The 16,336-nt window shown below is 50.8% G+C and overlaps 2 protein-coding genes across 4 annotated transcripts in view; both read right to left on the bottom strand.

Moving 5' to 3' along the window:
- Positions 1-670: 670 nt before the first annotated feature.
- On the bottom strand, positions 671-11,034 carry SLC29A3 (solute carrier family 29 member 3). 2 transcript variants are annotated; one of them, XM_065843419.2, is made up of 6 exons: positions 10,983-11,034; positions 10,008-10,259; positions 6,572-6,654; positions 5,587-5,813; positions 4,148-4,310; positions 671-3,511 (listed from the first exon to the last, which is right to left on the bottom strand). In XM_065843419.2, exons 2-6 carry the CDS (start codon positions 10,245-10,247, stop codon positions 2,842-2,844), a joined length of 1,383 nt encoding a protein of 460 aa, XP_065699491.1. In that variant the 5' UTR covers positions 10,248-10,259; positions 10,983-11,034; the 3' UTR covers positions 671-2,841. The 2 variants fall into 2 exon arrangements, with proteins under 2 accessions (XP_065699491.1, XP_071667719.1); XM_071811618.1 differs by lacking the exon at positions 10,983-11,034 and adding an exon at positions 10,793-10,924.
- Positions 11,035-13,238: 2,204 nt separating this feature from the next.
- UNC5B (unc-5 netrin receptor B) overlaps positions 13,239-16,336 on the bottom strand; it is a 52,208-nt gene continuing 49,110 nt past the window's right edge. For both annotated transcript variants that reach the window (XM_065843500.2, XM_065843501.2), the window contains one exon: positions 13,239-15,750. In XM_065843500.2, coding sequence (XP_065699572.1) covers positions 15,585-15,750 — 166 coding nt within the window. In that variant the 3' untranslated portion in view covers positions 13,239-15,584. The remainder of the gene's footprint in view (positions 15,751-16,336) is intronic.

The following is a 16,336-nucleotide window of genomic DNA, read 5'->3' as shown; positions in this document are numbered from 1 at the left end:
TTTCAACAAACACCTCTGAAATACAGCTCTGCGGGGCAGACAGCATCCTTCCCACTGCCGTGCAGCCACTGCTTCCCTCGTCTTTCTGCATTTTATTAGCATGAGCTCTTCAACACGGCCTTACACAGAGCATCAGATGCGACTTCAGCCAGCCGGGATATGGCAGTAACTACTTCCCCCTGCTGTTATATGCAACACCCTATAAATTACCCCGTCTCCTTTTGCAGGGGGATCACCCACACACTCACCGCTCAGGCTGCCTGTCCTGCTTCCATCCCCACACCACGATGCTCCAACCAGCAGTTCCTTTTTAATACTCAGACCTGATTCTTGCCCAGTTTGAACCTGTATTGGTTTTTCCCCTGATTTCTCTAACTTTCCTTAACTGAACACCATGAAAGACAAAGGATGAATTCCCTCCTTGCCTGCCTCCCCTGCAGATGCAGTAAGCACACTCCCCACACCTACCTGCAGGTCATTTGGAGAGATTAAATTAGAATCATCAGGTTCTCAAAGCATCTCTCCGAGAACTCCTTCACCTGGCCCCTGTCAGCGATTTCTCCAAGTTCACAGTCCGAGCTGGGAGGGATGGACGACCAGAAGGAAAAACACAAACTAAAAGTGCAGGTTTCAGTGAGTCTCCAAGAGGAACGACTCCAGACATCAGCAGTTGCACAGTATAAAGAATTAACTTTATTAGCAGCTGTACTGGATAATTAATTCTATCCCAAGAGATATTTGGTCTGTATCATGATGGAGACTATCAGCAGAGGTGCAAAACACAAGCAGAATCTCATCATACCTGGGACCCAGGGAAAACGTATTGCCAAAACGAGGTGGGTTTGGGTTTTTCAGCCATGACCAACTACCACATTACCCTAAAGCAACACAGAGGTGATGCGAGCACTTATCCCCCTACCCTCAGCCCCTGGGCTGCCCTTCGAGTTGAGATGGACCTTCCCTGGGTCTTGCTGCCCAAAGCAGCCCCTGGCCAAGCATCAATCTGACCAAAGAGACAGGATGAAGAGCCCACATGTGACAAGTCACCTGCCATAAAGCTGCTCCTCTGCACCGCACGCCCTGCAAATTCCCCGCTCGTGTCTGGATTTTATGTTTAAACAAAAACCGGCCATAAAGCAAAACCACATGTGTATTTGCCAACGAGCCCAAACTAAACACTGGAAAGGATTTCTATAAAAAACCGACGCCACCAAGCCTACATATCACCCCATGGCAATAAACACTGTCAGTTCTGCTCTTCTCCCAGCAAAGCCAGGGCACCTCTGGCTCAAGTAGAAGATGCTGAGAGAGCATCCAATAATGACCCAGTCTTAAAGGAATTATTTGCCATACAGAGCATCCCTGGGGCACCAGCTGTGACACCATGTTCTGTCATTAAATCCTCGCTTACCAGTTCACCTCTCCTAGACCAGAAATCCACCCAATTTCAGCAAATCAATGCAATAATTGTATTTTGTCCAGGCTGCATTTGTATGTGGAAGTTTAAGTGACTTTGAAGGCTGGTCTCTTTCGGGTGGCCCATTGTTTTGGGTGTCACAGTAGCCCGCCACTCTGAAAGCATCTGAAAGCATCAGCTTTGTGCCATTAACATCACACCAGAGCCTCCCTGATAGCTCTCCCTGGCTTTTATAGACCTTCCTGTACTTTAAAAACCTTTGGTTAGGACCACTTAGTGTTTTATTTTCCTCGGAATTCAGCTGTAGGCATGTAGTTCCGTGTCCACAACTGCCACACTGTGGTCACAGCAAGAGAAACGGTCTCAGCTTGGACAAGACTTGCAGCACCATTCTGGGGGCTGGATGATCCTTCATTCAATCTGGAAAAATTAAAGCAAACTTGCTTAAAGCTGCTCCGGGGCTTAAATCCCTTATAGCTCAACTACGCCATCACAACTCGATGAATCTTGATGAAATTCAATCCTCCTGAGGCTGCTGAAACACCGCAAGGCTGAACTCCTAACAATGAGGCAGAAAACCCCAAAGTGAGCTCAAAAGTGAGCTCAAAAGCACCGGTTTCAGTTGAAAAGCAGTGTGGTGGCACCACACGTCACCCTTGTCCCCTGGCACTGGGGGGAGGGACAGATGTCCCCGTGCCCCCGACGCTTCCCTGAGCAAACTGGGGAGAATGAGGCTTTTTTGGTCCCTTTGCTCCAGCTGACCTGGGGAGTGATGAAGGTCCCATGGGACCTCCTAGGAACAGGGAACACCCTGTATGGGGATATAGCGGAAGGTTTGGCGAGGAGGTTAGTTAAGTGTAAATACATTCAAGTGACTTGCACCTGTCTGTAGAAAAAGCACATAGGTCACACTAATTGTTTCACTGACCTTGTGTGCTTGATGGGTAGAACCTCAGTGTTAGATAACATAGGCCTGCGAGAAACTCCAGACACCTTATCACTACGTCTGAGATTCCTGCTTTGTTGTGAGAAAGAGCGGGAGGCTGCGCCTGCCTGAAGGCTTGAAATACAGCCCGGTGATCTCCCAGCAGGGCTGAACTGACCGGCGCCTGCGTCCGCGCTGGCGTCACCTCTGCCCGGGAGCTCAAGTGCGGCTTTGGAGATCCCCCAGTAGAGAGGGAACTAAAATAAGCTTGCTCTTTGCAATGCATTCCTGGCCTCTGGTGCTTCTTGCGACGTGCCTGCGTATGTGTACACACAGCCCTTCCCAGAAGGAGGACTTTCCACTTGGATGCAACCTCCCTGCCCACCAAGACAGGCGGGCTGCCCCAAAACCACAGCGCGCCTGACTTTTTTTGGAGGAAAAAACCCTAAATACCCAATAGTAGCACCACAAACTGAGGGCATCTTCCCTGGCTGCTCCTCTACATGAGGTGGACGACGAGTACGGAACAGGCAGACCCCACCGCCAGCCCCAGCACAACATAGAACGTCATCACCACCCCCGCTGCCTCGGCCAGCTCTTTCGGCACGATTTTGGGACCATAGATGATGACCAGTGTCCCCAGGTAGCCATTGCTCAGCCCCAGCAGTGCCGTGAAGACCACCGGGTAGACATCTCGGTTGAAGACCACCATCTGGATGTGAGCCCGGGGCTGGTAGTTGCTGAGGATGAAGAGAGGGAGGAAGATGGTCCTGAGGAGGACGAGGATGGGCAGCAGCTTGCTCCTGGGGCCAGGCACCTGGATCCAGGCGGTGATCTGCCTCCCACACCAGTCAGCAAAGTTGTACAGGAGGAAACTGGTGAGCGGAACAAAGTACTTGGTGCTCCACGGGCTTCCTGAGGACTTGCTGACCGACTCTATGTTGGAGGAGAGAGAAGGGAAGACGATGATGGAGATGAAGAAGATGTAGAAGAGGCAGAAGCCAAGGAGTGCAGTCTTCTGCAGGATGGGGCGGAGCGGGGGGATGCTGGTGGTTTTTGTGAGGAAGGAGGTATTTGTGGTGCCTCCTGGCTCTGCCTCGTCCACTGTGGAGCTGTCGGGCTGCACGGTGGTCTGAGCTGGGCTCTCCTTCAGGCTGCTCATGTAATACCTGCAAAAAGAGAAAGGGGGAGGTTATTAACCAGGTGTTGGTGGGGAAAACACAAACAGATTTGGAAGGAGAGAAGGAGAGAAGCTGGCAATGCAGGGATGTCCACTGGACCCAGCAGGCCCATCACACCTCCATCTCCCACCTCATACAAAGAGCTGAGACCCACCATTCCTTCCTTCTCCATGGCAGGCGTCCATTTTGCACCCTCAGTGGGTCACAGAGACCTCGTGCATGCACACATCTGGGGGGGCCAGCTGGTTTTGGGGGTTGCAAGCACCAAAAAGACCAATTGGTCACGCACATCCATGCAGGATGCTGCAGATAGAGATGCCCCGTGGGGACCCATCTGCCTGGCTGCTTCCAGATCATGACTCTCCACTGACCTCATGCATTTTGGAAGCACCTGCTCTTCCCCCTGGGGCAGCTTTGCCAGAAACTCGTGGGCGCCCAGTTTCAGTCTGTGGTTTCGGTCAAATGGGGAAGCGCGGCTGACAGCATGGCGCCAGAGCAAGGCGGGTGCAGAGGGGGAACAGGGAAAGGACCAGCACAACAAGCACCTCTGGGTCCCTCCAGCAACCTCGCTGGGCACGGACAGCAGCAAACCCTCCCAGCCCACAGGATGCCCACGGTGCACACCTGGAGTATTCCAGCCTGGGGAGGAGGAGGTACACCATGACACAGATGACGATGAAGATGTCAGCGGTGAGGAAGTAAGCCAGGGCGCTGTCCGTAACATCGGCTGCCACTGCCAGGTCTATCATGGAGGCAATGGCACTGATCGTGCCACCCATGGCCTGACCTGCATGGAGAAGCAGAGAGTTGGGACATGGACGTAGCAACCTACCACATCTCCAGTGAGGAGGATTTTGATGAAAGGGAGGAACCCAGAAACAGTAGCATCTTCTTATTAACCTGTCCTGGCATGCACAAACTCACCCTGGGGACACAGCTCATCCCCCTGCCCCACACACCGGTCCCCAAACTTGGCTCAGGGTGCAGCTGCACACATAAAAGCATAGAATCACAGAATCATTTTGGTTGGAAGAGACCCTCAAGAGCATTGAGTCCAACCATTAATGCAACACTGGCACTAAACCATGTCCCTAAGAACCTCATCTCTACATCTTTTAAACTCCTCCAGGGATGGTGACAACCCTTTCCATAAATAAATTCTTCCTAATATCCAATCCGAACCTGCCCTGGCACAACGCGAGGTCATTTCCTCTCAGCCTATCACTCACACATGCCACCTCATCTCCATTTCCGCACCTGGCTACAACACAGCCATTTGTTGTAGCCCCACAGCCCAGGTCCCATCCTGCATCCCCCTCCACCACAGCACTGCACAAGGGTTGGGATGGGACCCGACCCACCTGCATGTGCAGAGTCCTGCAGAGAAGCTCTAAACCCTGCCCAAAGCCTAAACCTGGGCTTTCCACCTGCACACATATAACTGCCTCTCTTCTGCACGCCCCCAGATGGGAACCCCAGCCACCAGCAACAGGGGTGGCATCTCGGGGATGCAGCAATATCCCCCACCAGGCTGAACTCATTAAAACACTCCTATCTCAGCTCTGGGAAAAATTCCTCTGTCTTGATTTTTTTCCCCTTCTCCTCTTGGTTTGTCAGCTGTTCCACAGCACATTTGTAACACCCTCAGACCCCCAGGAAGCTCATCACTCATGGAAATGCTGCAGAGAAAGGAGGAGACAACATGAAATTTAAGGTTTCTCCAGCTGCAAACGGAGGAGCTCAGGGACGTGAGCTCTCCATGTATCGGTAACCAGGTGAAGCCATCAGGCGGGTTGGAGCTGCTCCACATGTGAAGGACCACCCATCTCCTCACCTCTGCTGAGCCCTCAGCATTTTGTGTTACGGGTATTTACAGAAACCAGAGCGCCGGCTCATGTGACCGAGCATGCTTCTCCTCCAACTTCCCTTTCTCTTTAAGACAAAGTTAAGTTTCTAAAATAAACCCCGCGTGACAAAACACCAGCTGCAGGAGGGAGAGAAAACCAACCACCCCAACCACCGAGAACCCAAGACCACGATCCCACTGGGCTGGGGACACCCACCCGAGTTCAGCGCCTGCAAGTTCTTCATGGGGAAGAGGCTGCTCAGGCCGAAGATGCTGCTGGTGAAGACGGTCGAGGCGCTGCTGACCACGGCCACACAGGCCATGGTGAGGGCAAAGAAAGCTGTGGTCCAGGCTGAGGTGTCCACCTTCACCAGCACCGTGATCACCAGGAAGACGGCCAGCATGACAAAGAGGGAGGACAGGATCCGGACGCTGGCGGGCACCCTGGGGACAAGAGGGAGGAGAGGCTCCTGCCTTTAAAACTGTAACACAGAGATGCGATGCAGAGGACTCCTCTGCTGCCAGAAGGATCAAAGAACATAAAGAAAGGTGAGGGGAGATGATGAATAAAAACTCATGATTTTTCTCAGAAGCCTTTACATGTCACCTCTGCGATTTCCACTTTTGCCATCAGTCTCTAAATACCTGTAAATGCCCATTTCTCCCAGAAACCAGGAGCTACTCCCATGGCTGGAGCAGCATACAGCAGCAGCGATACAGCTGGCCTGGGAAATCAGGCGAAAGCAATCCCAGGCACGTCACTACAAGATAATTAGTAGTCTGAGCTCGGAGGTTGCTTAATACCCATCCAGGAGACCAGCCGAGGGCATGAGGGGCAGGAGGGAGCCAGACCAGCCACTGAGATCTAGAGATTAAGCTCACGAACACATTTCTCTTCGCCCGCAAACACGCAGGAGTTTGATCTGGGATAAGAAAGAGTCCAAACGAAGGGCTGTGGATATTTTAGACTTAAGTCAAGCTGGCAACAAGGCATGGATGGTCCTTTTCTTAAGCCAGGTCAACGGCTGTAGGACCAGAGGAAGGCATTGCTTCTACCTGGGTAAACCTGGCTCTTGTTGTCTGTTCCCCTGGTGAACAGCGGTGGCATTTTTAGGAGACGAGAGCCAGAGAAAGTCAAGAACTATGTGGGCAAAGCTGAGCAGACCCATGGCTAATGGACTTTGGAATGGAGCAGCACTTACCTGTTGACTAGCAAGAAGTTTCCGACCAGGCACAGCAACGAGGGTACAGTCGATGCAATGGAGATGTAACTCTCAAAGAAGTCCTGCCAGAAAACAAACAAACAAACAAAAAAACGTAGAGGAGGAATACTACACGAATTTCAGGCCCTAAATATGGCATGATACAGCATATATGGGGAGTTATAACATAGGTGTGCACCTCGTTCCGATGTAGCACGTGTTGCAAAGCTGCTCAGGACAAAAGGTTGCAATGGGCCTGGGGCTCTTCACCCTGCAGCAGCCCTGGGATATTCCAGGAAATTAGGGATGTAACAAATTCAGAAGCAAAAACAGTGAAGGAAATACCTGCCCTACTGCCACACTGGCCCCACAGACCAGCACCCAAAACAAGAAGGTCTGAATTTCTCCTGCTGGCTCCAGCATCCTGGACAACCCCACTGAACTTTTTATCCTACTTGAGCTCCGTGAGAGCTGCTTTTTTAATGAATCAAGACACAAGCATTAATATTATTAGCTCACTGCCTGGCAAGTCAGCGATGGCTCACAAACCTGGACACCCCTCTCCAGGCAGAGCGACCGGGACATCACGTCTGAGAACGTGCTCGAGCAAAAGCAACCAGGGTGGGGACATAGGGACATCATCTTCCCTCCCGGTCTCCCTCTCTGCACGCACGAAACTCATCGAGAAACTATATTGAGCCTCAAAACACATTTACTCCAGGGACTCATTTATCATTGGAGCAAGTCGGCTGCAGCATCAGTCAATACTCGCCCAAAGGTCAGGTTGGGCACGCAGAAAGCAATAACCACAGCAAAGAGAGATTTCTCTGCCAAGATTGCGGCTCAACAGTTACATTTTCAATCCATTCCATGTATTATGCTGTCAAAGCGCGTCTGCTCCATCTCCTCCCCCTGAGGTGCTTAATCCCCTGTTTTCTTTCTGCGGGAATCTCAGCCAGCAGGGAGGATGATGCTCGCCACGAGGATGACCCACATCCCAACCCCCATGGTGCCGGGCTTTCATGTCCTGCAGTTACCAAGCTACAGAGATGGGCCATGGCCCATCCAAGCATGAGAAGGCGCTTGGCACGTTTTCTCTGCACGGTTATTTTTTTTGCAGCTTTGCATCGTAGTCTTTTAATCAGTTTACAAGCACATTTGTTTATCCTTTCCTATCAGCTTTACTGTAAGCAATGGGAAGTCTAATAATCGCTCCTAGAGGGTCCATGTAGACAGAAACATAAATGCCTGCATTTAGCACCTGCTTGGTGAAGCAGGAGGCCCAAGGCTCTATGGCCACATGATGAATTATAGGAGAAAAGACAAAGCAAAATGCAAAGCTGCCTGCTAACAGGAAGACTTATTTATCAACCTACTTAAAACAAACACCCAAACCAACCCAGGGATGTTTAATATACTTGTAAGTTAAGTTTGTTTTTCTTTTAGGGGAGAAATAGACTTTATGATGCTCTACCAAGCAGATGTGTGTCCACACTTAGAGAGGCTCAGCACCCTTGGGAAACGTTCATTCATCTCAGCGAACATTACAATGTTTTTTCATTTAATCTATGTCTAGAACCATGAAAAATACCAAGCTACATACTACACTCTGCAGGTGTTAATCCAGTTTAGACAGTAACTCTTCTCCCTGTGTGGGCATTCCCACCCATCACAGAGATGCTTTCAGAGCAAATTTTTGGTTATGCGAGGTATACTGAGATCCTCTCTGTTCCTGCTGAGCCCTCCCTGAGCAGACAGCTCATCCCCTCTGGGCGTCTCTTGCTTGCAAGCTCCCCATCACTGACAGGGTTTTAGAGGAGAAGCATAAAGGACAGTCACACCTTTTCTAATGCTAATGATAATCCCCAAAGCAATCCTGACATCTTCCTCCGGGCCCAAAGCCACCTTCCTCCCACCTCTGTCACCCTCTGCCATGGAGCCGAGGCACATAATGGAGATGTTTGACCCTATATTAACTCCAGCGTCTCCAAACACACCGCCATGATGCACACTGGGTACTCAGTAGCTTAAAAAAACCACCCCTAAACAGCAAAAAACCAAACAAGAACAAAACATCGTGGTGGTAAATTAGTCACCAGCGCTGTCCAGAGTTGCCAAGATGGTTTTTGCAAAGTAGTTTTTGTTCTTCTCTAACTCGGACTCAGCGACTGGGTCAGGCTGGAATTTCAAGAATTGCCTTGAATAAGCCCGACCTAGAAGCCATGAGGGGATGCAGGGTATGTGGGAAGGCATCGTGCCCTATGGTGGTAGAGCACCCTTCATCCCCTCCTTGAGCACCCTGAGTCAGTTTGTGGTCTTTGGGCACCACAGGGGCTTGGTTTCCATCAGTTTAGTCCATTCGGTATTTCCATTTACAACAGTGCTGGTACAAGCACTGCTGGTGACACTCTGCTTCCTTCCCAGCAAAAACACAGCCAGCTTAACAACAGCACAACTCAAACAGCTGTGGATGCCACACCGATGTGACAAATCACAGAGAAAACGTGGGTGTCACAGCTGGCTCTATGTTTATATAAAATGAAATGTGACCAAACCACCTGAACAGGCTCGGCAACAGGAGGAGGACAGGACACAGCCTCGTCACACCAACCATTTTTCCAGCCACAAAGAATTGGCATTGCTTTGTCAGGGGGCACGGGGAAATAATCCTGCCGCGGCAGGAGGAGCAATGTTTTTGGGGAGCAAATGAGAAGCCGTCAAGCCTGCCACCCCAAGGCCGGCTCATCAATCGTCCCGTGACAAGTTCTGTGTCCCATATGCCAAAAGCCAGATGTTCATCGCTGTAAGGAGACACGCCGGTCACACTTGCCAGATTTTGAAGGAAAAGCAATAAAGCATCCAGAGCGGGAAAACTTGAGATGATCGCCAGCCACACGCTCCAGGGATGGTGCTCCTGCAAAGCCCCGCAAATAGAGATGCAAGGGAGAAAATGCCTAAAACGTGTTTGATGCCCCACCACGGAGCCAGAAGTTCAGGGCAATTCTTCTCCCAGCCCGCAAGGAGTTGTAGCCATGTCTGTCTGGGAAAACACGGAGCCTCCTGGTGCTCTGGGGTTCACCGAATACGAAGGACAAAGAATAACAACAAGCCACCCACAAAGGGATTTTTACTTCGTGCTGTGGAAATTGCCCGGTGGAAGGCAGCCTTGCTTATAGGGTGCATTAAGCCAAATTTTTTAAATGCACCTTAAACCTTCACACTTCAAATACAGGTAAAAGTGCTACGCCTTTTAGTTTTAAACATCTTTCTTGCAACTATTTGTGCTTCCCAAATAAACGTTCACCCCTGGTTTGCAGCAGGCAAAACCCCACAAGACCTTCACTCACCTTCAGGGGAAATGGAGGGGAAAAAGAGCAAATAAGGAAGGAAAGCAGCCTTTTTTTCCTTTTTCCCACCTTGAAAAGAGCACGCTCACCTGCAGGTCAGACACTCCCTGTCTGGCCGGATCCGAGCAGTTTTGCAGCTTGTACATCCAGTAGTGCTTTGCCGTGATGAAAAAATTCCAGGGCAGCAGGGATCCAATGCCGAGGAGGAAAAATATAAGGTAGGCCCCATGTAAGTGGTCGTTTGGCTTTTGATGGTTGTACCTGTTCCCCAAGGGTTCCTTGACCAGGGGCTCCTCATCCGGAGGAGAGCTGCTGGCTGGGTGGTGCATGGTGCTGGCACACTGTAAGAAACAACCGGTCACAAAGATACCATCACGAGTGTTGCAAACTGTTGTTTCCAAGATGCCATGTGTGGGTTCCTCCTCCTTTGCCCCACGGTCTTCCAGCACAGGCTGGATGAGCTGAAGGAGCTGGTTATGGGGACAGCCAAGTTCTTGAAAGACATGGGAGCCAAGCTTGCATCCATAGTTAGTAATTAACCCAAACCCTTGGCCTTGCAGAAGTACATATAAAATAATTAACCAGCTTGTAAACTAACGACACCATCAGGCTTTGCAGAGTGACCTGTAAACTAGCACAACGCCAGCAGGCTTTCTAAAATGACTTGTAAACTAATGCAACACCAACCAGGCTTGTAAACTACTGTAACATCATCGAGGCTTTGCAAAATGACCCATTGACTCGCGTGACATCATCGGGCCTTGGACAACGACTTGTAAACCACCGCGACGCCAACTGGCTCTGCCAAGCGAGCGCTACATATCAACAAAACCGGGCTTCGCAAAAACGGCTCCTCAACAACTCCAGCACCGACCGGCTTGAGCGGCCCCGGAGGAAGAGCCGAGCGCGAAATGCCGGAAATAGGAGATTTGGCCAAAAAACCACAATCGCACAATTTAAAGAGGGGGGAGCGCTGCATCCCTCCCTGCAGCCTGTCCCCATCCATCCTCCATTCCCTCCCTCCAGCCCCGAACCCCGAAACCCCCCTCAACAAAACCACTTACAGGGCCGCCGGCTCCTTCCCCGCCGGCGTGGCCCCGCCCAGACCACGCCCAGCTCCCGGCCCCGCCCCGGTCCCCACCCCTTGGGCGGTGCTGCGCGGTGCAGCCTCCGCGCCCGCCCCTGGCTGCTTCTGTTTGTCTTCCTCCTTTATTCCCCACCAGCCCCCTTTTAATACGAGTCATCAAAGCGTGGCGGCATTGTCCCCTCCTGAGGACGGGAGGGCTGGAAATGGGGACCATCTTCTGGGTGTCAAACTCATTTTTCCCGCGGGCCACATCAGCCTCGCAGTTGCCTTCAAAGGGCCCGATGTATGAGTGTATCTACTCCTACCCCTGTTCTAGAGGATGACGGACTCCTCCCCAGCGCTGGGACAGAGCTCCTTTACTCACTTTGCTTCCTGCAATACCCTGTTAGGATGAATTTCCCTGTAAATTTCACAATTTCATCCAAACCACAATTTAACACTCACCCTTAGGGCACCATGGGACCAGGAAGGAAAAAGACAAATCATTAGCCTTCATCTTCCCTTTGGCCACTTTTTTTCCCCTTTCTCCCTCCCCAAAGATGGGTTTGGCTCCTTGGCAAAGGGGAAAAATGAGAAACTGGTGAGGCCCCAGCTTTTCTGAACACCTTGCCAATTTGCACCTGTGTTGGCAATTAGAGGAGTTTTACATCTTATGTTTCCTCTCGCCAGCTGTTTGCCTTTAGCCTTCCCCATCTCCAGTGTCTAAGGTAATTATAACCAGCCTCCATCTCTTTTTTCCTCTGTTGCGCATGTATCCAGCTTTTCTCCATCAGAGTAAAATAGTCTGCATTTTGCACGTGGGACAGACACAGATATCTCACCTCCCAGGAGCACCGGTTAATGCACAGCTGGCCACCACCCATCTCCAGCCCCTCTGAGCCTTCGAGGAAAGCAGATCAGATGGCCTTGGCCACCCAGATGTCAAAACAGCCCAAGTCCTCTTTTGCGAGCAAAGAAATAGAAGCATGCAACCGCCCCACCGGCGATGTGCTGAAAAGGAACGGCTTCCAAGGAGCACATGGGTTTCTCTCCGGAGGTTTCTCCTTGGGATTTTCATGTGCATTGACATGTCCGGCTGGGAAAGCACCTAAGGAGATGGCACAGCCTATACGAGTCAGTAACCCATCAGCTCCAAGGGATTTGCTTGATATTTGTGACCTGCTGCCATGTATCATGTCAAAAAACCCACTGCTGGAGAAAAGCCTCGAATCACATCAGCACAAGGGACCGTGACAGCCGAGCGGGGTAAACATGCTTCACCGAAGATGCGACAGCCCCTCCAGTCAATATTACCCACACTCCAGAGACTCAAAGCAGCACAGACCCCTACATGGGCTCGGGAGAGCATTTTAGGGACACTCCTGTGTGCAAAGTGGGGTTCAGGCTGCTTTCCCTCCACCCCAACCCCAAATCCATGGCCGGCACTGGTCTGAAAGCAAGGAGGGGTAATGGAGCAAAGAGCCATGCAAGTAACGGTTAAGAGACTGAAATACGTTAGCCAGGATTTACAGAGCAGCTCCCTCACCCCCGGGTACCGCTGATTGCTGCATGGCGTGGTAAGTGAATTGTAAAATCCAGCAGGACTGACCCAAAAATTCAAAGAGACCCTGATGTGGGCTGCTCTGGTGCTCCTGGGCATCCTGTCTCCGGCAGAATAAACCTGTCAACACTTCGCGATGGCCCAGGAGTCACTTTGGACCTGTCACAGGGACTGAATTAAGCGTATCAACTGCGGAAAAAGTTTGGGACAGCTTTAGTTTAAGGGGAATTAGCAACGTGGGTGTTTCAACAGGAGAACATCAGACGAAATTGGGCACCAGTTGGTCAAAGCTATCCACAAAATCTGGGCCCTGGAATGGATGGGTTAGTGCAAAGCTGCCCAGTGAAAGCAGCCTTAGAGACTGAGGTTAAAGGAATTCATATGCAAAGAAAAGTTATCAATTCTGAGAAGGTACCAGCCTCAGCATCCTACCTGGAGCTGGAAAGCATAGCTGGGAGGGTTTTGCATCTCATGTAATCACCCATGCGAGTCCAGAACAAACCATAAATCAATCTCCAGAGCTTACCTCCATCAGTGACTGACAGCAGCATCCTCCCCCTGCTGGGGCTGGCATGGCCTGTGGCATCCGACCCAAAAACGGGCTGGACAGATGCTCGCGGGGATCCCCGCACCCCTGCAGATGCTAAACCCAGCAGGAACTGCTGAGTGACGAACACGAGAGGAGAGAGCAGATTGTTTCTTTTTTAAATTGTTTTTTATTAGACTAGGAAATATAATTTATTGCATAAAAATTAATTTGTTACAATAGGAATGCTAAACTTTATTTACAGTCCTTTACAGAATAAACAGATGGGGTTTTAGAGGATGCCACCAGGCTCATCCCCTGGGCATATAAATATGGAAACAGACTGCGGACTAAGAGACGGACATTGCCTGAAAAATGGGGAGACCCCCCCACAAACACGCACCTCGGCAGATCCAGGTGGCGAAAGGAAGGGGAATTTGAAGGCAGATGGATGGGGACGGAGCCAGAAGCGCCCGCAGGTGGGACGGATGGAAGGACAGACAGGCACGCATGCCGGCACAGTGACCCGTGAACCAGACACAGCGAGAGAGACAGTGAGAGAGATTCAGACGCGACCCAAAAGAAGAGCATCTCGTCCCACGGTCAGCACCGCGCACTGAGAACGGAGCCCTATAAAACACCAGCAGCCGCTTTGATACATCAGTTCTTCATTTTTTCCCAAAATTGCCTATTCCCTGCTCTGCCCCCCCAGCTCAGAGACAGGGTCTCAGAAATCGGGTGCTCAAACGCAGCCTATGGGATAGATAAAACTCTTCTTATGTGACACAGCAGTTAACCCAGAAGTCTTCCCATCTAACACACATGAAAAAAAGTCCCTTTTCTCCTACAGCCTTGAAAACCCAGCAAAAAATGTGTGCCGGAGACCCCAAAACACAACAGGGAATGGCTCTGCACTCTCATCCACTGCCAAGAAGAACCAAACCCATGCTCAAGCAATACTGAAAGCTGCCCCCGAGCCGTCCTGCAGAGGTGATGCTGTCGCTCACGGCAGGGTTCCCTGAGTTCGCTCCGGTCCCCAGGATGCTGCGGGATGCGGGAGGATGCTGCTGGCACCCCGGGACACCAGTCCAGGGCTTCATCCTGCAGCCCAAAGCAGGACTCGCTCTCAAACCCTGCTCTTAAATACTTTCACAGATGGAGAACCCACAGCTTTGCAATGTCATCTACTCTAATCCTGAGCTCACCATCCCATTCCTATTTTTTTTAAACAGACAAATTTCTAAGATATAGCACTATTTCTATCTGCAGGCAATCTAAATTTTACCCTTCATTGAGACACCATATCTTTGTGAGGAACCTTGTTCCCACCTACCCCTTGATGACCTTCCATTCATCCTACAACTTGTCCATCATTATAAAGAACTCTATTACAGGTCAAAAAAAGGAGCTGCAACGGGAAGATGGAAACCTGATCACCACTTACAATGCTGTCCCTCGTGTGAAAATGCTCAGCCTGGCTAGCAGCTTGGAGATACCGAGGTCTTCTTCCCTGAATTCCCGTTGAAACACCGCATCAAAAGCTGGGCACAAACACATGGATCCAAGACCGACGTGGTTTGCAAGGGGCAGCATCCCAGCCCGCCAGCCCTCTGCCCCCCCCCCGGATCCCCCACAAACTGCTCATCGCCTCCCTCTGAAATCTTTGGTTTGTACTGAAGTTATGTAAATGAAGGCATAGTCATCCTAAAAAACTCCCCCAAACGATGCCAGGGAAGAATTCAATTAAAAAACCCCAGACCTGGGTGTACTCCCCACACCGAGCCCTAAACACAGCATCCTTCATCCCTCCTTGCGGGCAGAGAGGACCCCTTGCTCCGACGGGTGCTGCCGCCAAGGAAAGGGGTGTTTGCAAGGACTTAATGCTGGGGAGGGTCTCAGCTGGCCCGGGGCCAGAGGGGCGCAGAGGCACTTCACCCCACGGACTCTCCCCGGGGGGTCCCAGGACATGTAAACATGTTTTGCTTGGCTCGGATCACACGCTTTACCCTACGAAAGGGTGTTCATTTAAATCTCTCTCTCTGCCACCCCGACCACAGCAACACTCTTGCTTGCACGCACAAAAAAAAGGTTTAGAAATCTGTCTTTTTTTTTCTTTTTTCTTTTTTTAAAAAGGACTCATCCAAAGATCTGGATAATAAATTATTTGCGTTTCCTAGGAAACTTTTTTTTTTCCTTTTTTTCTTTTTTTTTTTCTTTCTGATTTGCCTTATTAAGCTCTCTGAAGCTTTGGACAGAAGCCGCTCACCTAGATTGTACTCATCTCTTCAATGCAGAAATGCTATTAAAGGAAGAGGAGAACCGGAGAGGAACCCAAACCAAGGAGGAGAAGGAAAACCCCTGTCCCGACTCAAGAAGCCCTAATTCCTCCTCATGCCATGAACACCACCAGCTGCCGCCCTGGGGACGGCCAGGAGGAAGAAGAGGAGGAAGAGGAATGGTGTGTAACACTTGAATTGCTTGTAAAAGTCGTCCTGGCCCGCCGGCGAGCACCATCAGCAATCCCCCTCTGTGGCCATGACCACCAGCATCTCGCTCTTGCCCATCTCTTCTAAGGCACTGGCCAAGGTGTTGAGGTCACCGTCGTCTTGGTGCTGGGCTTCCCATAAGTCCAGGAGCACCCCGGTGGGGCTGGCTTTGGTGGCAAAGTAGTTCAGATACCTGTGGAGGGGAAGCAGAGAGGAGGGCCGGGTTGGTGCGGTTCCTTTGGGGACAGGAGGGAGGGAGGATGCTGGAGCAACAAACCCGTTTGCAATGTGAACCCTGATGGAAATGCCATAATGCAAATGCTGAAGCCTGTGAGACATCACCTTCAAGTTTTATATAGAGCTGGCATTCACGCAAAAGCAGCAAGAGATAGGATGAGAGGAAATGGCCTCAAGTTGCACTAGGGCAGGTTTGGATGGGGTATTTGGAATAATTTCTTCGCAGAAAGGGTTGTTGGGCATTGGAACAGGCTGCCCAGGGCAGTGGTGGAGTCACCATCCCTGGAGAGGATGGTGAGACACACAGAAGAGGTTCTTAGGTCCAGAGTTTAGTGCCAGTGTTGGGTTAATGGTTGGATTTGATGATCTTGAGGGCCTCTTCCAACCAAAATGATTCCCTGATAAGCATCGCAAGCTTTGTTTTGCTGAAATTACCCTCCCTCCCTTCAGTTCTCAGAAATGAGTCCAGCACAAGCACAGACCCAGACAAATAAAGGTCAGTTCAAAGTGACAGGAGACCCAAGACTGAGTTATAGATGGAC

The sequence above is a fragment of the Patagioenas fasciata genome, chromosome 8, assembly GCF_037038585.1.
Source record: "Patagioenas fasciata isolate bPatFas1 chromosome 8, bPatFas1.hap1, whole genome shotgun sequence".
Taxonomy (NCBI): domain Eukaryota; kingdom Metazoa; phylum Chordata; class Aves; order Columbiformes; family Columbidae; genus Patagioenas; species Patagioenas fasciata.
This window is presented reverse-complemented; position numbering and strand designations above follow the sequence as displayed.

What these genes read in the sequence shown, in the direction of transcription:
- SLC29A3 (XM_071811618.1), bottom strand. Translation starts at nt 10,924, where the DNA reads ATGGATGGGGACAGGCTGCAGGGAGGGATGCAGCGCTCCCCCCTCTTT. An exon ending in AGGGAGTGTCTGACCTGCAG is followed by an intron (nt 6,655 to 10,007) that starts GTGAGCGTGCTC and finishes GTTTTCTGGCAG; the next exon opens with GACTTCTTTGAGAGTTACAT. An exon ending in CTTGCAGGCGCTGAACTCGG is followed by an intron (nt 4,311 to 5,586) that starts GTGGGTGTCCCC and finishes TTCTCCATGCAG; the next exon opens with GTCAGGCCATGGGTGGCACG.